General features: G+C 37.0%; 1 protein-coding gene and 1 long non-coding RNA gene across 2 annotated transcripts; both read right to left on the reverse strand.

The window, feature by feature from the left end:
* Positions 1–417: 417 nt before the first annotated feature.
* On the reverse strand, positions 418–10,933 carry LOC135625267 (diacylglycerol kinase 4-like). Its single transcript, XM_065129811.1, has 12 exons — positions 10,469–10,933; positions 8,983–9,105; positions 8,593–8,730; positions 8,425–8,510; positions 8,168–8,252; positions 6,827–6,902; positions 6,127–6,209; positions 4,280–4,350; positions 3,209–3,286; positions 2,169–2,256; positions 1,412–1,528; positions 418–726 (listed from the first exon to the last, which is right to left on the reverse strand). Exons 1-12 carry the CDS (start codon positions 10,850–10,852, stop codon positions 568–570), a joined length of 1,488 nt encoding a protein of 495 aa, XP_064985883.1. The 5' UTR covers positions 10,853–10,933; the 3' UTR covers positions 418–567.
* A 715-nt stretch (positions 10,934–11,648) lies between these two features.
* Positions 11,649–20,525, reverse strand: LOC135624221 (uncharacterized). The gene is made up of 3 exons (XR_010491620.1): positions 19,062–20,525; positions 16,086–18,703; positions 11,649–12,008 (listed from the first exon to the last, which is right to left on the reverse strand). It is a non-coding gene; the product is annotated as an uncharacterized LOC135624221 (long non-coding RNA).
* Positions 20,526–22,962: the final 2,437 nt, after the last annotated feature.

Below are 22,962 nucleotides of genomic sequence, written 5' to 3' on the forward strand. Positions count from 1 at the left end.
TCAGCTTAAAGCTGAACATATATATCTATATAATGTATTGCGCACTAAGGAAAAGGGATGGAGAGTGACATCAATAAGCTGCATATATATATGTATATATATATAATTTGTTATTTCCAGGATATTTATGGTTTGGTGGAGGTGAGGAGAGAGTGGTCCCAATGATTTAGATTGCCTTTTGGAACATAATCTAATTTATAAAAAGTGGGATGCTAAACAGTTTGTAGTTAATTGATTTCATATGGCATTATGGGACGTATCAATCAAATTAAACGGTTTATATTTATCTATAAAATATCATTAAAAAGAACATGCATTTTGCTCGACGATAATATACATTATTTTTAATGATATGGGTTTAAGTTTAAAGGTGACACCCAATTCATCAAAGCTAAATTTGGTATACGCATTCCAGACTCGATCAATCTTAAGCAATAAGATTTCACAATCAACTTCCTCGATATAAATACATAGGCTGTAGACACGGAATTGAAAATTTTGTTTCAAGTGTTTTCACAACATGAAATTAACGGGTTGTACAGAATTGTGTTCGTGGGGTTTCCAAACTCACTTCCCATTTATCATGCGCGATTGAAAGGCAACCCTCTCTATCTTCACGAAGGTCGAGTGCTCCCTCTCGATGGATTGTTTCCATGGCTCTCCATCCATTTGCATGTAAGCTTTGTTCCACTGACCGCCCCGTAGTTCCAACTTAACAGCAGCCGCCTGCACTCAGCGATTAATATGATGCGTATAAATGACTGCCAACTTTAATCCGCGTAACCAAGCAACTGTGTGTTACGTTACAGTTGACATTGGCCACGCAATGCTACAGATCTCAGGACACAGAGTCATGAATGATCGTTGGCGATACATAAAAAGAACAACGAGAGGAAAATTAAACAGAAGCTTGCCCCAAAGCAAACGAAAAAAACAAAATGGATTTTTATCAAGTACAACTACCTATAGATTTTTACCTATGTTCGATTGTGCTCTCACTCACTTCGAAAAAAATAGCAAACAGCTTCTTGTTTTCCTTATTTCCTTTCATCTTCTCATCTCTAAGCTACTGTAAACCTCGATTCCACTTTGTTTCACACGTCGGTCACATATCTGAGCACCATGTTACAACAATTAACTTAATGACGATAATTGTGTGTGCATGTCAGTCAAGATTTCTTGTGCATTTTGTTCTATATATTGTAACTGGAATCATCTGGATCCTGCTTCTTTCCCCTCAGACAAAGTTGACTTCAATGTTAATTGCTTTAAAGAGAAGCACCCTTAGACATCAATTTATGATGAATGACAACAAATCATCAAGACTTGTGACACTTTAATTGAAACGATCAAATTATAACAATGCTAAAATGGTTCTCTGATAGCAGAAAGGTCAAGATGACAATGGTACCTGAGCAATGTGTTTGGCTGAAATAAGTTCTACCATAACAAATGAAGCATGCCATCCTTGTTTTAACCCAAATATCTCAAGCATCCCATCATCCGCACGAGCCTCAAAAAAATTTCTCTAAGCAAATAGAAGATTAGTACATCAGTGCATATTCCTTAATATATACATATACAAACATACATACATACATACATACATATACATATACAATAAATAACCAATTATACAACTGTCAAGCTTAATAACTTAAGATAAAAATGAGATATCTGAATACGATAGTGGCAGGTTTTAGATTAAGCATGAGCGAGACAAATCTAAGCATAATTTACAACTACCAACATACAAATAAAAAACCCCAGTGCTTCTCTGCAAATTACATAATTTCTCCCCAGCCAAAGTAGTTTATATTATATTATCGGTTCATTATAGTTCTATAGCATGTAAGAGATTATGAAGCAAGAATTTTATATTTAAACATGGAAATATCAAATACAAGTCAAATCTTTTGATACATTTCTTATCAGTGCTTAATAAAATGCACCTTATATTTGGCACTGTTACTGGTGTATGTAGTACAATGACAAATTAGGAACTGCTCCCAAGCGTCATCTCATTATTTCCAATAAAAAGTAAATATCAAACCGAACTGAAGGTAAAGCAGACATGCAGTCTTAGACATTTGAGAATTGAGACTATTGAATAACTGAGAAATCAATCCAGCAATTAGAAAATTCTCATGAACAAAAGTAACACAGACCTTCTCTAGATATTCAGGCATAGGACGTCCCCATGGATGTCTTCCACCTCCATAACTGTCAAGATTTAGAAGAACAATGGCCCTAACGCTGCAACCCAAGAACTCATTGTAGAATTAATTCCATACAAAAAAATAAAAAAGTTACACATGACAGATAGGATATAAATAACATTATATATAGCATTCTTATGTGTTCTACTCTCTTTTTTACAAGAAAAATAACGGGAATGCGGATAAAGAAAATTATAGGTATAATTTCACTTTTCATTTAAAACCATTTCCATAATTACAGAAATCCTGGATAACAAATTTATGCACACAATTCGAAAACATAAACAACCTGCAAAGTCAGGTTGAGAAAGATTTCAGATGTCTGACACAACGAAACCATAGCTGGTGACAAAAGTGATGTCCAAGAGGCAAAGTCATGACATCAAAAGTTGACACATTGGAGGTCAGCCCATCGAAGGACTATCATATGTGATCAACATACGAGGCTGACCCATCAAAGGGCGATCTATACATGACTGGTTACATCAAAGGTCAGCCATGGGATGTAACCGCAGCAGAAGCAGCAGAAGTTAATACCTCTACCTATCTCACAGGTCAAGATGCTAGTAAGACCCACTAAGTCAGCTCCTATCATCCCATCCAGGGGACGACCAAATATGACATCATCATTTATCATGTTATTGTTTTTTATGTTGAATATTCGTATAAATGATATCATCAGTCATAGTAGGGCCCACCTATGGGTTAGATCATGACAAAATGTAGATTATTGGTTATCATTGTACTACTATATGATTACCCAACATATTTTTGTTCTATTCACCTTGAAAACAGAATAACAGTCTCTAGCAAATTTTTTTATGGAAAGAGAAAAAGTCCAAAGCAAATCAAATTGAAGAAGGAAAAAAATGAATTGACACCTAGTCAGCACTTAAAAATTGAAGTGCAAAGACAGATAAAACATGCATCTCTTGAACATTATCATAGTAGATTAGATAGACAATGAAAGAACATGAAAGTAAACTTGCCTTGAAGGAACTGGAATTTTCTCCCATTCTTTGCTGTTGACTTTTTTAATATAAAGAGCTAAAATGTTTTTAAGTCCTCTGCATTTGAAGTACAGGATCAACAAATAAGCTTTCTTCTGAACTTCTCCATGTAGATAGTAATTGACATATAATATAAGAACATCAGGAGAATGTATACCAAGTCGAGCAAAAGGTGGAATTCGTCCATCATTGAAATCAAATGCTACATACTACCAAATTTTAAAATGTTCAAGAAGGTAAAAGAAATTGTGGCACAAAATTAGGAAAAATATTATTGAAAAGAAAAGCAGTGCCTGAACTGTCCAATCGTCCCTAAGCTAATCACCTCAGCTCCATTAGAAATAATGTTTGATTATATAATTGATGCTCACTGCAATATACTGTTATCCTGTTGCGCTGACCACAATTTTAATGAATCATACATATCTAATAACGGTTTGAAGCATGTAAATGTAATGTCCAGGCTGATGCCATTAATTTTAGCATATAACAATTATTAAATTGGAACAAGAAATCATCACTGAGGGTCTAGTCGAGACATTAAAGAAGAATATTCATTTATTTGGTCAACAATCATGCTGTTTAATGCCATCATATGAAAGCGACACTAAACTGAAATTTTAGCATAACTAGTGACGTGGATGGAGGAATTGGAAGGAGTAATTCAACAAAATCAAGCTTTAAGCTGTCAGGAAACAGTGATGAGAATTTCCCGACGTCTCTTCCATGCTATATATAGTAAACATTATCAGTTCAAAGAGGGGAATTGATTGAATTCTTTAGTTCAGTAGAAAATTTACATTGGTTCAGTAATATCCTAAACATAATTCGGAGGTTTAGGTTTTCCCATTGAATCTCAATACAAGAATTCAGTTGAAACTTGATCTTAATTTGACTTATATATGCCAAAGTATTTTTTCTACTCCCCATTAGTCCTTTTACTTAGCAAAATATTGATTGTGATGACTTAGTTTCACAACAAAAATCACTATCGAAAAAGAGAAAATCAGGAAAGTGAAAAATTATGATCCACATGAATGATGGACTAACCTTAGCCCTGGAGTTTTCATGCACGGTGTAAAAAACCACCCTTGTGTGCAGCCATATCCAGCATAAATTAACTGTCAAAGGAGAGGGTCAAAATGGTACCCTGTGCATTTATAAACCTAGATGCTTAAATTGAAAAAAAAATTGAGGATCGCTTTCAATACTCGACACAAGGAACATCTAAAATGTAGAACATAGTATAGGCAATTGAGGTTGATTTCAACCAATAATTTAAATAGAAAATCAATTAGTCATCATGCATTGCTGAAACAGAAGAACCAAGTCCCACATAGAGATGGGGTTGAGACGTAGTTTGCATAGTGAGTGCAGGAACTAGGAAGGCTAGACATATTCATATCTGACAAAAGGTTAACGCATCTTGCGAACTAAGTACTGAAATTACTAGGAAAACTAGATATATTCATGTTGGAGTTGGCTTGTGCACATTCGTTAAAAGAACGAGAACTAAACTAGTACTAGTACAAAAAAAAGAAACATCACTTTTTTTTGTTGAGAAATTGGATGATAAGTTTTCCCATTGTGAATATCCTACATTCAAGAAGTAAATCTCAATCATAGAGCTCCAAACTTTCATCTCAGAAACACATGACCCCCTTGATTTAAGAAGGCATCTCCTAGGAGACACCTACGATAACAAAGCTGTAAAGTCCCAATTATTTGAGTCGGTTACATGGATCTTCTAAGAGACACCGATAAATAAAAAACAAAAGTCACTTTGACGACTTGAAAGGTAAATTGGTTTTGCTTATCAAGTCTTAACTTTTGCATACTGTAGCAGGAAAAGGTCAATATAAAGTTTCAACTTACACTGAGGATCATCTGGCAACCATCACTAGTGGAATAATGAGAACATGCAGCATTAAGTCATGCTACCTTCTGTAGAGTATTAATTTTAGCAAAAACAAAATTCAACTGTGGTGTCTACCTATCCTTGAGATTTTGAGAGAAACAATCACAGGAGTTCTATATAGAACAAATAGTTTAGCAGCCATCAATATTGACCTCAGCGAGAATTGAGATACTCCTCTTTATGGTACTTCTAACCAAGGAATGCAATTTTGCTGAAATTCTAAAATCAATAATGATGACAAGCCTCAGTCAAATTGATCATTTTTTATTTTAAATTGGAAGAAATCTTTATTACATCAAAGAGGGTACATGATACTCACATGTGGACTCAAACATGAGACCTATTACTTATGCAACATTGCACTAACCAGCCCGGATGTCTCAACAGAAACCAAACAGATCATTTTTAACATCAATGATATCGGACGCCAACTTAACTTAAAAGCTCAACCTTAATAAGTTGTAAGCCAAACCCATTGTATGTCATCCAAATCTTTCAATTCTTAAAAAAAAGGAACTATTATTTAGTCCTCTTTCAATCTCTCGTCTTACACATGAATATTCTCTCTTTTTTTTTTTATTCATGTGTTGCTCGACTCCAATCGTCTATCCCCTATTTGTAAGGGAAAGTAAAAAAATGTGGTTAGACATATTATTCTTTTTCACTTTGTTGTGTCCAATATCAATATTTGTGGGTCTGAGAGGCATTCAATGAGTAGTTGTGTCCTTCAATTTGACTTTGATATTCTAGGAAAAATGACAAAACATAAATACCATGAGTGAGAATGTAAGATTAGTGTAAATAAATATTTTATGCATAGTACGAGCAAGACATGATTTAAACTATACTCCTTTTAAGTAAGAAGCTCCAATTTTTAGTCTGAAACAAACAATATAGTGCATCTGAGATTCAACTAAAGACAGTTATTGTCTGTCTGAAGTGCAGATGATGAATGATAAAGAGGAAATCAGAATCATACTTTATTTGAAATTGGACCCTGTGCAAGGTATGGTTTTTTGTTACGTAGATGGTGGAATCCATATGCAACTTGAGCATCCATTCCTATATTTAAAATAATTGAAAAGAGTAAGGACTTACACACATCAAATGGTGGAAAAACACAACTGCAGGAAAATATTGATAAAAAAAGCATATGACCAGATAAACAGATTTCAGTATCCTTTTGGATGTTTCTCTTTAACTTTTTGAACTTCACGATAGCTTTTTGTATAATCACTGCAAGTTATACTATGGTTCATGTTCTCAATCTTGATCCAGGTCTCGAAAGAGGGAGAAAATAAGGAATGACCAAAGAAATCGTTGTCAAAAGCTTGGGAGGATTTGAAAAGATAATTTAAAGGAAGACAAGCCCTTGACATGATGATTCCTGAGGAAAAACAAGTTGCTGCAGCATAGGCATCTTTTGAACAGAAACGAACTGTAGATAAGTTTGCAGGAACTGGGAATCAGGCTGCTATCAAACATTGTATAGTTGTATAGACACATACCATTCTGTCTTAAAACCTGAAAATACACCCAAAAAAAAAACAATTGGCCATATGCTAAGATTATCTAGCATATGGACCAGTTACGGAGACAAATAAAGAATATGTGGACTTGATTTTTCAAATTGGATTGGTTCTAAAATGAAATTTTAAATAATAGCCCATGGAGCATACCAATGCTAAGGTAGTTGTAGAAGACTCCTCCAAAGCAAGAAACACTTTCTGGCAATTCTCTTTGTATGTCCACATCCTGCAACAACGCTGATTTTTTCAGACAGATCACCACATGTAACTTATATGAGTAAGCATAATTCACTGAACTAGCATTGGCTGTTAATTGATAATGTCAGCTACATGAGTGATTCACAAGACTACCATAGTATAACAAATTCATAACCACTATCCTCAATGAAGGAGCCACTGAATCTCCAAACAGATATGAAATTATATAGTATCTAAATTCAAAAGAGTACTCAGAAGTTGCTATTTATGGTGTGTATCAACTACTAGAAGTAACTTGAATTTTAGCCCACATCTGAGATGTGAAACATTAATATTGCAAAAAGTTTTCTCATCAGCAATCTCTTCAATATGTGCTTCTTTCCTTAAAAAATTCCACTTATTTTTTATGGTTCAGTGACTGTGTGCAATCTGCTATTCAGTGAATCCTATGAAACAATAGATGGTAAGCTGCTGGCAGAAAGACAATCTACATGAACTAAAAGGCACTTAAAAATTTAAATATAACAATGACAAGACAATTAATTCCATTTTTATGCAGGTGCAGAAAATGAAGAAAAAAAATGCAAACTACATACGCTAATCATCATGGCCTATCCAAGAGGCATACAGCATCTATTCATACAACATTTTAGATGCATTACAACTAGGAAGCATTCTCATGTAACTTCTAAATCATGACTATCCTACAGAAGAAGCAAATTATGTTTCACCAGAAGTATGAACTCAGAACTTGCATAACACGGCTATCAATATCCAAACATGTAAAGAGTGTGACTGGAATCTACCAAGCCCAGAATCACCTCAGCAATGGTGATACCATATGAGGAAATGGCATATCACTACAAACGGGCAGGTTAAACAGATTCATGAACAGCTTTAGAACTAGGAAATTAAAAAGAAGAGCTAAAAGATATCACTCACAAAGCCATACGGGACCCCCACAAACACTCGAGTGAAGAACTAGGATAACTTAGTCAAAGTTTGAATCCTGGATGTACCAGGATTAATTGTGTGAATACAAAAAATATGACATAAAGTACTTCTGGAAAGTTGGAAGGATGTCACAAAAGTTATTTCCTGATCAATCAAAACAAGTAGGAAGGTATATGAAGTGTGAAAAAGAAGCATTTGAAAGCATAGGTCCTAACAAGGCAATCTTTTCTCAGGAAAGGAATAATTAGCATATATCAAGAGAAGTGTACAATTTAAATTAACCAAAGAATCATACGTAGAAAAAATAATTTGAGGCAGTAAGGTCAGTCCACATCACACCTGAGTAAGATCATAGTCCTGCAAAGGGTTAAGAGAATATGGCAGATCTAATCCTGTTTCTTGCATCATGATCGTAACATGCCAACTGCATAAAATATTAATTCTCAGATAATATGAACTAGCTCATCTTTCCCTTGCCAATGAAAGAGAAATAAAAGATAAAGAAGATGGGCCTTGGTTATTCAATGATAAGCTCTAGAATGAACGCAGAACGAATACATTAACAACAAGATAACTAAAATGGATATTATGCTGACCTATCAAGGTGCTGAATAGGATTTGAAACTGCCTTAAGAAGAGATCGTTTCACTGCTGACCTCCATGCAAAAGGAAATGAACCACCCTGCAGTAAGAGTAGCCACATAAACTGGTGTATCTCAATGAAATTGCAGTGGTCAATCTGGCAATCATGTGCAGCCCCTTACCCAACCAAAACTTCTTGAAAGATCATTCCCCGTTCCAAGTGGAATAATGCCAGTTGGAGGAACTGGCTCTCTTTTCTGCACAAAAAGTTCTCCCAGGCTTCCCAATACCCAACCTACTGTTCCATCACCTCCTGCAACCTGCAAAAGAAAATAAATAATTCAAGAAATGATGCATGATTAACAAGAAACCACCAAATGGAGAAATAATTGCAGAATAAAAAACATAGAAGTCTTAATGGTTGACTAGCATAGAAGTCTTAAGGTCCACAAAAAATGAAAGGCTTCGCTATGATACATGACTGAGAATGTCAAGCATGCATGAATGGACAAAATTGACTTATACTGGAGAACATAAGGTACCATCAAGCAATCAGTACCAGAGTGACATACCATAATTCTTAAATTTTCACGAACGGCCTTTGCACAATCATCACCAAGATTAGCCAAGTTCTCCAAGCAAGTCAAACCATACCGAACGAACTGTGGAGGCTGTGTAACTGAAAGATCAAAGACCTGGATTAAATATAATAAAGAATTAGATAGTGACCTGTTAGATCATGCTCCTAGATATGTTTCCATGGAAAAATTTTGACATAACTAAAATGAACTTAGGACAAAATTCTCATCATCGTCAAGAGAAAAAGAGGCCTGATTAGAGTCACTGTAGATCACATTTTGTTGATATAAATGTGTTGTAAATCGTACCGGAACAATGGCCAAAGAGTGCCATCTCACAATTTTTTACCATGTAAATAAATATGAGAATCATAACATGTTACATGCAATCAATTCATCCATAAAGTTCTCATTATCTACTAGAAATTGATGCACAACCTGCTGACACCATACTAGATCGTCTTATATCTAAAACAACATCCTCATAGGTGGCTTTCTTCACTTGGATGAATTTTTTTACCAATTATATCACATCCATAATCATTCAGAATAACAAACTCCAACAAACTTTATAGCTAGACAAATTACGTCAAATGGCCATCTAAGTCCACATTGTGCTCATAACACCAAACTCTGATCCAGTGGGAAGGCGAAGCATAAGGTGCTAAATGGAAGGCAATTTCCAGCACAATCTACCTTAGACCACCATAATTCATTGCTAAACATCATCATCAAAGACCCATATAGTGCAATTTCCTTTTTTTTCTTCCACAAGAATGATAGGTCAACAAGCAAACATACTTCCCGTAAAAGTTAATAAGTCTGACGAGAAGACAAAAGGAGAAAGAAAAACCATATTATATAGGCTGATCATCTAGAAGATGTAGGCACCAAGCAAATCCAGAATCAGGACTTCCTCTTAAATCGAAGACAACCTTGAAACCTAAATTTCAAAATCTTGTCAGTGTCAAAGACACCGTATCAACTTTTAAAGCAGCCGTATACTTGAGAATTTTTTAAAGATTTAACACAAAATTCGCTTCTAGACGTCTACGTGATAATCATTCCTGGTCTTTCCATTTTTAGTCTTTAGTGTTTTCAACCTTGAGAGATGCAAAGCGGTGCTTTCACAAATAGTTTGCCACTCTACGGGCTCCTTGGGAAATTGTCTTCACCGAAGGCAAAGCAGCAAAGCTAGCAAAAACTCCGAGTCACCAAGAAAAGAAGAGAAGAATTCTAAATCTTCTGAATAATGCTTAAAGATCGATCAAGACATGGAAGACAAGAACGCCGCATTAGGAATTTTTATCACGAACTGAAAGATCTAAAGATTTGCTTCAGTAACTCAAAAAGATTACTCAAAGAATAGAACACACTCTAGCAAGATTCGATATTTGACCTCAAGAACCCCAAAAAGATCTTCGTAAAAATGCAGTAGGAAACCACAAGAAAGTGAGACAGGAGGGGTTTCTTTCTTGACCTGTTCCTCGCTGATGAGCTCCTGAAGCCGGAGCTTAAGCTGGGGTCCGTGGCGGCCGCCGCTGCGGGAGTTCACGAACACCACCATGGGCGCCTCCGGCATCTCGTCAACCTCCGGGCCGCCCCCGCGGCCCTCCGCCCCGTCCTTCATCGCCGCCTCGGCGCCGGCGTCCGCGTCCCGGGCCCGGATGGCCGACGCCATCGCCAACCGGAGGTACGCCGGCATCAAGATCCTCCGCCTCAGCTCCTCCTTGTCGATCCTCATCCCGGAGATCCCGCACCCCCGGATCGACTCCCACACCGACGATCTCGCAGCCACCGTCCCTCCCTCCTCCGCACCCCCTCTGGAGTTCGACATCTCGCTTTTCACGCCCTCGCTAGCCATCGTTGCTCAAGAGTAAGCAAGAAGGAACCCGGACGGAATTGGTTCGACCTTTAAGAGGGGAAAGAAAAAGACTCCATAATATTCTTCTTCCGATTCTTGCATATTAAAAATATTAATTTAAATTAATTAGTTCTTGAATTCCACGAGCAACAGCAGAGGTCTTTCCCCTCAGTGGAAGAGGAAAGCGAAAGTGACACTGCGGATGGTGGAAATCACAGAACCGCCTGCCACGGTTTTAACCGGCGGCGGTTGGTAATTGAACCCACCCCGCCCACTTTTCCTGTGCCGTCAAAGACGTACCCAATACGTATCATAAGCGACCGAAAGAGAGAGAGAGAGAGAGCTTCGCGGTTTACGCGTTGAGAAATGCGGGAGAAGGGAGGCCTTGTTTCCACTTGCCGTGTCGCTGTTCGACGAAATGTTCTTACGACGGGAAATACTGTTCCTTTTAATTCGTACATAAATCCACAGCTGGTAATTAGGACGCAAGTCAAATGCCAACTGTAAGCACGTGAGGCCACGTGACGTTTCTTGCCGAGGACTCCCGCGACGGACCCACTCACCCGCCTTGATCCGACGGTTGCCATGGAGGATGTACGCCTTAAACGAACGGACCGGATGAGCTATGCAAGATGATTACGGTAATGCTATTCCAGAATTAATAATATATATATATATATATATATATATATATATATATATATATATTGTAGACAAATATTTTTTATCTTCGAAAAAATTAGTACTGTATTGAAAATAAAATATTCGAATCGGATTTAAATTACATTTGGATAACTATATATTTAATTGAAATTGAATAAATTGATGAGCAGTCGAACTGTGGTGTCACATCAGATATTGGTGGCAGTCAATCAATAGACGTGGTTGGGCCATCGCGAACAATTGCATCAAATAAAGCCTCCCCAACCAAGCCAAGCCGTTGGAAAAAGGCCACTAATTTGTGCGACACCATTGTCGGTGTATTAACGCACAGAGTTTCCACCTGCTACAGTCATCAGATCTGCATCTCTAACGGTCGCAAAAGCAATAGCAGCCGGTGACACATCCACATCTTGAGCTGGTTGATGTCAGAACACCTGTTCCCAACGCTCTTCTTTCCTTGGTAAACAAACCCACGTAACGATGACAGCAGCCGCTGCAACAGATTCAAATTTTTAGTCATAAGGTTCTGAAGAGAAGTCAGGCTCTACTGGCTTCTGTAGCTTCTGCATGTATTTATTTATAACTAAAGAATTTGGAAACTAAATATGCACATGAATGTTTACTATCAGGTGCGTAAATAGTGTTAGAGCTAATATCAGAAAATTTATAAAAGGATAATTTTGATAATTTAATAAAAATAATAAAATGAAAAAAATAAAAACGATAAGAATATCATATTTACGTGGTTCGATCAATTGACCTACATCCACAGACCAAGGAGGAGCAAATCATTACTATAAAAGAGTGACTATTACAAATGCCTTAGGGAGATGTTCCTAGATCATAAAATATCCGAATCTATTAAATAAGAAAAATTCAAACTATAAGTCTAAACTATTTAACTGAGTGTGGACTTAAACCCAAAACAAATACTTATGTTTTTCTTATGGTGCTTCTGACTTCAAAGTTCAGACCCTTATTTATAGTTCCAATAGGATATAACAAGCTTGATTTTCTCGATGTGGGACTATGAGACTTGCAAAACTAACAAATCTCCACCTTGGCATGTCCAACAAAACTTGCTCCACCTTCTTCATAAAAGCCCCAATGGGCAATCACCAATAATGAACACCAACCAAGTCCAAACATTGCTTGAATTTGTAAACTGGAAGAGGCTTCGTAAGCATATCAATTGGATTGTCCTTCGTATGAATTTTCTAAACAAGGACATTTCCCTCAGCAATAGTATCCAATTTGCATCCAATAATTTTCTTACCCAAAGGCGACTTCACAAGATCCTAAGTTCTATTCCGATGGAAAGATTCAATTTCTTAGTTCATCGCAATCAACCACTTAGCGAAATTATCACAAGAAACTGCATCTGAGTAGGTAATAAGCTCACCAACTTCACTTGTTTCTTCTGTAACAGATAAAGCATATGCAACTAAATTTGCATATTTTTGTGGTGGTGAAATATTTCTTCGTGATCTATCCTTGGCTATGGAATATTGCTCTTACTCTAGATCATCTTCGTTAGTAGACTCAAGACCATCTACCGGCATTCTTTGAATAGCTAGACTGAAAATAATTAGAACTACCAATCTCAAGCTTCACTTACTTCTGCGCACTATCATTTATACAAATAGTAAATTCTTCTTTAGAAAATAACATAGACAATTCATCAAAAGTAACATCTCTACTGATTATAAATTTTGGGGATTTGGAATCAGAACACCATAATATCCATCCTTTCACCCCAAAAGCATACCCAAGGAAAATATATTTTTTAGCTCGAGGCTCTAATTTTCCTTCATTTATATGCATGTATACTGGACACCCAAAAATTTTTAAATCAGAGTAATCAGCAGGAGTACCTGACCAAACTTTCTCCGGAGTTTTAAAGTTAAGTGCTACAGAAGGAGCGTGGTTGACAACGTAATAGGCCATATTAATCACCTCTGCCCAAAAGTCCTTTGTCAACCCTACATTTGAGATCATATACCTTGCTCTCTCCAAGAGTGTTCTGCTCATACGTTCGGCCACACCATTTTGTTGAGGCATCATCCTAACAGTGCGATGTCGAACGATTTCTTTATTTTTACAGAATTCATCAAAGTCACATTCACAAAATTTCATGCCATTATCTGTTGGAAGCCGCTTAATCTATTTACCTGTTTGCTTCTCAATCAAAGCCTTCTATTGTTTAAAGGTTAGAAAAACATCATTTTTATGCTTCAAAAAATAAACTTAAACTTTTCTAGAATAATCGTCAATGAAAGTTAACATATACCTAGCACCACCCTTAAACTGAACATGAGCTGGACCCCAAAGCTCTGAATGAATATAGTCAAGAGTACCTTTCGTTTTGTGAACTGCCGGAGAATTGAAGTCGACTATTTTCTGCTTTCCAAAAATACAATGTTCACAGAAATCCAATGGCCCAGTACTCTGTCTACAAAATAGACCCCTTTTGCTCAATATGCTCAAACCTTTTTCACTCATATAACTCAAACGCATATGCCATAATTTGGTGATGTCAGAATCAGACAATGATGATGATGAGACTGCAACTGAGCCTGTGACAGTAGTTCCTTGCAAAATATATAAGCTACCAGACCTACAAGTTTTCATAACAACAAGAGCACTTCTAGAAACTTTCATAACTCCACCTTCAGCTGTGTATTTACACCCAAGGGCCTCTAGGATGCCTAAAGAGATGAGATTATTTTTTAAAATCAAGAGCATATCTAACATTAGTGAGCGTCCTCACAATACTATCATGCATTTTAATTCGGATTGTTCCTCTACCAACAACATCACATGCTGCATTATTGCTCATCAAAATAATTCCATCATTACAAGATTCATACGTGGAAAACAAATATCTATTAGGACATATGTGATAAGAACAACCCAAATCTAAAATCCATTCATTTTTAGACCTCGTCCCGTCATCAGTAGCAAAAAAAATATTTCCATCATTCTCATCAACTGCTACACTAGCTTCAGTAGACTCAGTAGTTTTCTCAATAATTTTTTCCTTTTGCCTTAATTTATTTTTCAATTTAAAGCAATCAGCCTTAGTGCCCCATTTTATGACAATATCTGCATTCCAAATTTTTATGTCTAGATTTAGATCTACTATTATCAAATTCTCTTTTATCCATTCTACCCCTGACAACCAGACCCTCAGCCTGATTCCCTCTACTTTCCCCAGTGATATCTTTGTCTATTTGCTCCTTAGATTTTAGTGCAGATTTAATTTCCTGATACGAAATTATTTCTTTTTCATAAATCATAATATCATGGAAATACTTAAAAGATTGAGGAAGATGACACAAAAGTAATAGGGCCTTATCCTCATCATCAATTTTTGCATCTATATTCTCTAAATTCATAACCAAGGAATCAAATTTATCAAGATGTGAGAGTGTAGATGTACCTTCAGTCATCCAAAGCATATACAAACTCTGCTTTAAGTAGAGACGATTCTCTACTGTCCTCTTCATATACAAGGCTTTAAGCTTGTTCCACATGCTCTTAGTCGTAGTCTCCGTAGCTACCTCCCGTAAAATCTCATCAGAGAGATTTAGAATAATGCTGGATCGGGCCTTCTTATCCATACCCGCAAGATCTTCCTTTGACGTACTATATGAAATATTCTCAGCTCTCTATAGTGCCAAATCAACTCCGTCTTGAACCAGAATGACCTCCATCTTAAGTTACCACATGTCGAAGTTGACATTTCTGTCGAATTTCTCGACAACGATCTTTGTTATTGTCATTATTGCCAAAAGATCCCGAAACCAAACTATACCAGTTTGTTAGAGCTAGCCCCATGAAATTTACCAAAGGATAATTTTGACAACCCAACAAAGATAAGAAAGCGAAAAAAAATAAAAGCGACAAGAACACCATATTTACATGATTCGACCAATTAACCTACATCACTACTATAAAATACGAAGGAAGAGCACATCACTACTATAAAAGAGGGACTATTACAAATGCCTTAGGAAGATGTTCCTAGACCATAAAATACCCAAATCTATTAAACAAGACAAACTATTTAACTGAGTGTGGACTTAAACCCAAAACAAACAGTTAGGTTTTTCTTGTGGTGCATCTGACTTCAAAGCTCAAGCTCTTATTTATAGTTTAAACGGGAGATACCAAACTTGATTTTCCTGATGTGGAACTACGTGGGACTTGCCAAACTAACAAATAGAATAAAACCAACAAGGACGATGAGTATAGAAAATAATGTCTCCCCAACAAAAGCACTCGTTGTCAAAGTTTGGCTATAGGAGCTGGAGATAGATAAACAACATAACCTTATAAGAAGCATGTTATTGTTATTACTTACATAGAGAATCTTGAAACAGAAAATGAGAAGAAAAGTGCTAATTCAGCTTTTGATTTAGCAAGAAAGCATATTTCCTTGTTTAGATGCCTAAGTTTACAACCAAACTAGCAATTATAATTTTCATTTGCTACAAACTAGTCAAAGTGTTAGAATTGCTATTGTGTTGCATAGAAGGGCAATTCAAAGACATGGAAAATTGCGTACTGCTTATGTTGATCATACTCTCCTCTGCTAAAGTTTTTCTTGTCAAGCAAGAATACAAGAGCACAGTGAGCTTCAATCCACCGGATGCGGTAGCATCTTTCTGAAATCAAGGAAATAGCATGAGAAAAAAAAATCAAGAGTATCCATAATTGTGCCAAGTCATATTAACTTTCACATGAAAGATAGGAAGTAAGAGTTCATGCCTTTGCTTTTGCAATCCCCGCTAAAGACGATAGAAATACTTCTTGACAAGCTTCGTGGTAAGAACTTCATTTGTTAGTGCAGATTTAAAAATGCCAAATTTGAAAGTGCCATTAGGACCACAATTTTTGAAAACCTTTGCGACACTAACCCAGCTTTGACGTTCCGGTTGGCTTGACAAGCCACAATCATGAACCTTAGTTTGCATAATGGTCTATCCAGAGTGCATTGTGATTTCCAGCATGTCCTCTGTCTTTCAACTGAAAGCAAAGACCATGAAGCTCCTAAAACCTGCAAATTCCAATAAAATCCTGTGAAAACTTTTTTCCTCAGAATGAAGACAATATATCCATCATAATTTTCAAGGTTGATACAAAATAATTAAGGGAAAGTGATAGAGTTACTTACATGGCTGGCAATCATGTAAAGCAAAAGATTGTATACAGCTCCTGCCCAAGCAATCTTTGTAACAACCCCATTAGTTTTAATAATTTGTTGACTTAAGGGAAATATAAGATAAAATCTTGGTATGTATTGTATTAGAACAATCAAAGCAAGTGCATTATTGTTGTCTTGGGCTCTTAAGTTCCTGATTGTTAGGATGACTGACCAAATAACAATCTGCGTGAAAGAATGGATATGCAGGTGGGACAAATACACAATTTATACAAAACATATCACAATTTTAACGAAAGCTTCCAGGGCAAATTGAAATCCTCTACCTCAAATACTAGTGTTTTTGTTGAAAGAAAGTTTACATATGAGATTGTTTATGATTCATTTTCCAAAACATGATGAAGGCCTTCGTTTTCCTGCAACCTCCCGTTGGAAAAGCATATATTAAGGCTTTTTATATTCCTGCTAAAAACAGGATATCTCCATGGCCAAAATATTATGGTCGAGGTACATTTAAATCCTAAGACATCATATCATAGATAACCCAACAAAACTCATGGACAACAATTCAGAATTGCCAGGCTAGATGGTAATTGCATAATAGACAAGACCAAAAACTAGTTTAAAATATAGTTGATTTGATTGAGCATATGGTATGCAACAATGAATGACCCAAACAAACTCATTTAAATGGCACATCAACTGGGTTTATTTCCAGATTTGTCCCAGAACCCAAAGAGTAACTAGACCTGTTCAAGAAAATAAGGAGCACCAAGAACACCTGAACAACTAAATTCATGCCAAAAAAACTTTACACCATATAATTCATCAAGGACAGTGATTATGTCAAGTATTGGTCTGGATTTTATTTTTTCACGAATTTTTAGAGTCTATGATTTTATTTTTTTTCCAGTGTTTTCTAGTACTTGCTTTGTCCAAGTTGTGAAATTATTCTCCAGCTCATCCGAATCCATTGCCTGCCACCAACATCCTACTCACTCTGAATCCTCTGGTGCTATTGGTGACATCATCATCAAAGGCTTTAAACATCCAACAGTTTCACTTAGTTTAAGTCTAATTGGCATGAATATGAAGTGTCTGTTTGCAGCTATTGAAAAACTGTTCTTCTATTTGGTTGGAAGGGTGACTATTTGAAAGCAAGTTGTATCAGCAAGAACTGACTCAGCAAACATGCAACACGCTAAATTTTACTTTGACATAAAACTGCATGATTTAATCATAATCTTCCAAACCTTCACATAAAGCTCACTATCATTCCAAATGGATGCTTCTCTCTTGCATAGAACTTACCATATCTGAATGGAGTTTATGTACGTCTTCAACATAGTGCTAATTTTTAACATGGCAGACTTAGTTATTATATATATGAACTACCTGTAACTTTTGATCAATCAAGCTTTCAGCGAGGATGACAACTAAGTATCATCTTGATAGAAGTATATTATTCATGAACAATTCTAGGCTATGTGAGCTGAAACTTCAAGAGAGGGACGAGAGCAAACCTGTGGTAGCGGCAGGGCAGCTGCTAAATCTACAGAGAAGTCTGATCTCAAATACCTCATTGCAATCTTCTTGCGGTCCATTATAAGCTCTCCCCGTCCAAATACTCTCAAGCTTTGAGCAACATACGCAGTCCTAACTTCACAGCTATGTTTAGTATATAGAATAGATTGGCAAGAGTTCGGAAGAAGGTAATGGTAACTCTCAGATTCTCATCCGTCTTGATACACATAGTGCTGCTCTTATGGACCAACGGCAATTAGAAGTAAAGAGGATCCATGACCGGTGCAACCAAGAATGAGACGAGGAAGATATGGTTCCATTTCATCAAGAAGTTCCTTCCTGGATCAAGTATCCTCTTCCACCAAGGATCATGGTCCTCGATGAAAACTTCGAAACCCAAAGGGTCCCCAGAATCAATTCTACTGGGAATTAGTCTACCAGGTTGTGAGACCTGGTATTTGGTTTTTGTTGCTCTCAGTCTCTCACCAGGATAGAACCTACTCATGAAAATAGCATGTAAGAAGAAGCCTTAGCCAAATCCCGAGCAAGGTAAACTATCACATGAAATGAACGATAAAAGAATAAGAATTAAAGATGGTTTGCTTCATCTCTGAACATGAGCAGGGTTGGAAACGTTACAGGCTTTGGCCACAATGAGATCTCATAATGCTAACCACATGAACTGAATCATATTTAGGATGAGCTTTGATGCTTTCTAGCATTTCATCGAACAGAACCAAGATAACCAATCTAATCCCATAAAAATGAGATCAAAAGATCAATTTTTTGCTCACCAAGTAAAATGGAGTGGAATTTACTTCAGGAGTGGAAGACAGATAGGGTTTCCGAACATACCTGACGGCTCTCTCCTTCTTGAACGCCACCTTGTCGTCGACTCTCCTCGACCCAACCGTAGCTTTATATCCTATCTCGACCTCGATGGGGGCTCTATCGACCACGGCTTACCCCACCTGACGTCCCCAACGTTGGGGGGCCTTCGCATAGCTTCCGAACAAGCGTGAAGCGGAAGCCAAGCAGGGGAGAAGCCATTGTCGGTTTTTTTCTAGATCGGCCATCGGATTCGGCAAAGGAGAAAAGTTTTTTCTGGGTGGAAGATTCTCCGATCCACCGGAGGCGGGCGAGGAGATCAGAACCAAGAAACTATAGATACCGGAAGACTGAGGGTGGTGTGCGCAAGACTTGAAAGGCGGTAAGAGCGAAACCTGAGGCGGGAAGGTGGGCGGGAGTGCATGTTATCGGATCGGTACATGTCGGAGCCGCTTGGATCCGAACTCAGAATACGGATTGAAAACCCGCATCCAGATATCAAAACAGATTAATGTAATTTTGGCTATAAATCATTTAAGTCTTTATAATTTATTCATATCTAAAATAACTCTTATAATTTTAAAAATATAATATATAAGTCTTTCTCAGACTTGTAGACGTTAAAGTTTGCTTAAGTGACATATTGACTCATAATAAATTATTAATATAAATAATATATTAATTTAAATAAATAAATTTATTTTAATTTATATAATTTTAGTTTATATTTAAAATAATTCTTATATTTTTAAAAATATAGTATATAAGCTTCTATCATCAAGTTAGAATCTACTTATGTGACATGTTGATTCATAATAAATTGTTAATATAATGATATGTAATTTAAGTTTAAAAAATATATATCTTATCGAGGAAGAGGAAGCGATAGAGATTGTAATGACATATGAAGATGAAATGGTAGAGATAAGAGAGGTCGAATACGGATGTAAAAAAGAGCTAGACCATCGCATCGTAGGTGGGATAGATGGGAGCGCATGAGAGGATGAATTAGGAAGTGGTGGAGATGAAGATACCCAAGAGGAGGAAGAAGGACTAGGAGACCATTGCATATAACTAATTTATGCACATCTACCTTATGTAGGATTGGAAACTCCTGAACTTATTGTTAGTGCAAGAGAGATTATATGAGTATGACGTTCTATTAGACAGTAGTGGCTCAATGCTATTATTGGTGGTAACTTCCACGACGATGTCTCCTCTTGTTATTAATGGTGACCTTAACCTTTTAAATTTAAATTATATATTATTATATTAATAATTTATTATGAATCAATATGTTATATAAGGAAATTCTAATATATATTAACTCAAACTTTACAAAATAAATTTATATGTTATGTTTTTTAAAATATAAAGATTATTTTAAATATAAATAAAATCATAATAGTTTAAATAGTCCATAACCAAAATCATATATGTTAAAATAATTTTTTTTTTATTTAAATTATATATATCATTATATTAATAATTTATTATGAATTGGTATATCTTATGTAAATAAATTTTAAAATCTGTTAACTCAGATTTGACAAAAAAAAAACTTATATATTATATTTTTTAAATATAAAAATTATTTTAGATATGAGTAAATTATAAGACTTAAATAATTCATAACTAAAATCGCACAAATTAAAATGAACTTTAACCTAGTAACATTGATTTAGCGTACCCGCGAATGCTACCGGATCAAATTGATGCCGGGTCGTACACTGTTATCCATGCCCGCGATGTATCGTTTGCGCCAAGATCCGCGCCTCGATTAAACCGACCGTCAAATTCGTCTCTCTCCCCCTCGCTCAGTCTTTCTGTTTCTCGCTCGATCGAATTCGAGTACCCCTCTCTTCGCCGTGGGAGGTCACGGCTTCCGCGAGGATCGTAAGCTCTCTGACTCGATGACGACGAATACGAGCAAGAATAAGGAGGAGCTCGAGAAAACCTCATCCCAGCCTCGTCCCTCGACGTCCGCCGGAAGCTCCTTTCGTCCGCCAGCCCCTCGCCCCTGGCGCCTCCGTCGAGCCTTAGCTCCACATCGACAGCGCCTCCCCGACCGACCCGTTGGATCGTCTTCGAAATGCTCGATTCCGTCTCTTGATCCTCTTTCAAGCCCTTGCGCTCCGACTGTGACGAGGACGCCATCGCTTCCTCCTCGACGTGGTTCTTGATCGTCGGAGACGATGTCTGGGCTATGGTCGATGCGATACGTTCGCGGGATTCAGCTTAATCGCGTTCCCAGCAGCGCTGCCTCGATTTATGGCCGACGAGTAGTTGGAGATCTACTTCGCGACCCGGGACCGGGAGTTCCAAGTTGTCTGTTTGGACAAGGGTTTGGGAGAGGATTTCCTAGTGTCGCCGTAGCAGACGGCGCTTTCTGGGAGGACGCCTCCGGACTCTGCAGAACTTGCTTGACGAGTTCGAGGAGAACGCCTATGGGGGGCGGGTTACAGAGCCTTGGGCTCGGCGCACTCGATAATACCTTCTTGGCGTGTGGTTCAGGAATTCCGGTTGTGAATAATTTCGCCCATGTAATTCATGGGAAAGTTGTCTCAGTGAAGATTTTTGGTAATGGGGCACCTGTGGATCGTATTTCACCCCGAGAAGGCGGTTCTAATACGTTGTTGATGAGCCCACCACAAACAGGGTAACCCAATTCGACTGGAGTTGATATTGAGACGGGAAGGGTCATTGACAACTGGGATTTCAAGAAGGATGGTATCCGAGACATCCTCAGTGGTTTAGATTTGAGGTATTGGAATGGAATTTATTCAGGATTTAGCAAAATAAAAAAACTCTCCAATGCTGCAATGAACTCCGGGTCATCATATCTAGAGTTTCCCATGCATCACATCCACGAGAGATGGGTCCATCGCTATGTAGTCTTTGGATGGAAGATAGATTTGAATTCAAGGAGTACGATGTGAATGGAAAAGAATGCATTCCTGGGCTTACCTTTCATGTTGATGATATCTTTGATGAGAATTTGATATTGGGTAGAACTAACACGAACTTGATTTCAGTGCCTTCATGGACAAAGATGGGAGGGAGAAGAGTGGTCTTGTGGCATAATGGAACATATAATTGCAGCTCCTACATATAAAGACCTATCATTGAAATATAGTCCATTGGGTTCATCCATGGCAGGCTTGAACAGCAGGTTCCAAACGGACCAAGTCTCATGGGTAATGAACCAAGCATGATTTTCAACTTCTATCCATACTGCACATTTTACTTGTCTAATTAAGTTCTTTTGGTATTTTATTTGTTTCTCGCAGACCTTGTTAGACCTGTATAAATAAATCTTGACTACCAGATGGACTCGTCTAACCTTGTTAAGATAATGAGGCATTAACCACTCATTGAAACTGCATTAATCCCAATTCTAAGATCAGATATGTTTCCTGGAATCTCCTTAAGTGCATTTTGATCTCAGCTGAAATTCATTCACATTTTGATTTGTTTAGATGTTGCAGGAGACGTGCCTGCATGAAAGCATGTAAAAGCTTGTTAGTATTCCACTTTTGAGTGCTGAATTGATGTTAATTACATTTGCTAATTGTGTATTCGATGGTACTTGAAGTCCTCGTGATTGTTTAGAAAGGCATTATCACTGTGGCTTACTACCTTTAGTTCTTAATTATGCTATATATATATATATGTTTTGTAGATAATCTTGATTTTAATAGAATACATAATATGGATTTATATCTATGTACACAGTAAGTACTACTTCTGCTAAGTTAGGAGAAGGTTTTTGGTGTTCTATTATAGTGTGACTGGCCATGTTACTAACATCTTGAACCTTGTTGTACAGTTTGCGCAGCTGTGCCTTTGCAAAGGACCCAAAATTTTCTGTAATTTTCACTTGGATTCATTGATAACGTAATCATTTGAAAGAACATGCAACAAAATT

This window comes from Musa acuminata, chromosome BXJ2-10 (genome assembly GCF_036884655.1).
Source record: "Musa acuminata AAA Group cultivar baxijiao chromosome BXJ2-10, Cavendish_Baxijiao_AAA, whole genome shotgun sequence".
NCBI classification, from domain to species: domain Eukaryota; kingdom Viridiplantae; phylum Streptophyta; class Magnoliopsida; order Zingiberales; family Musaceae; genus Musa; species Musa acuminata.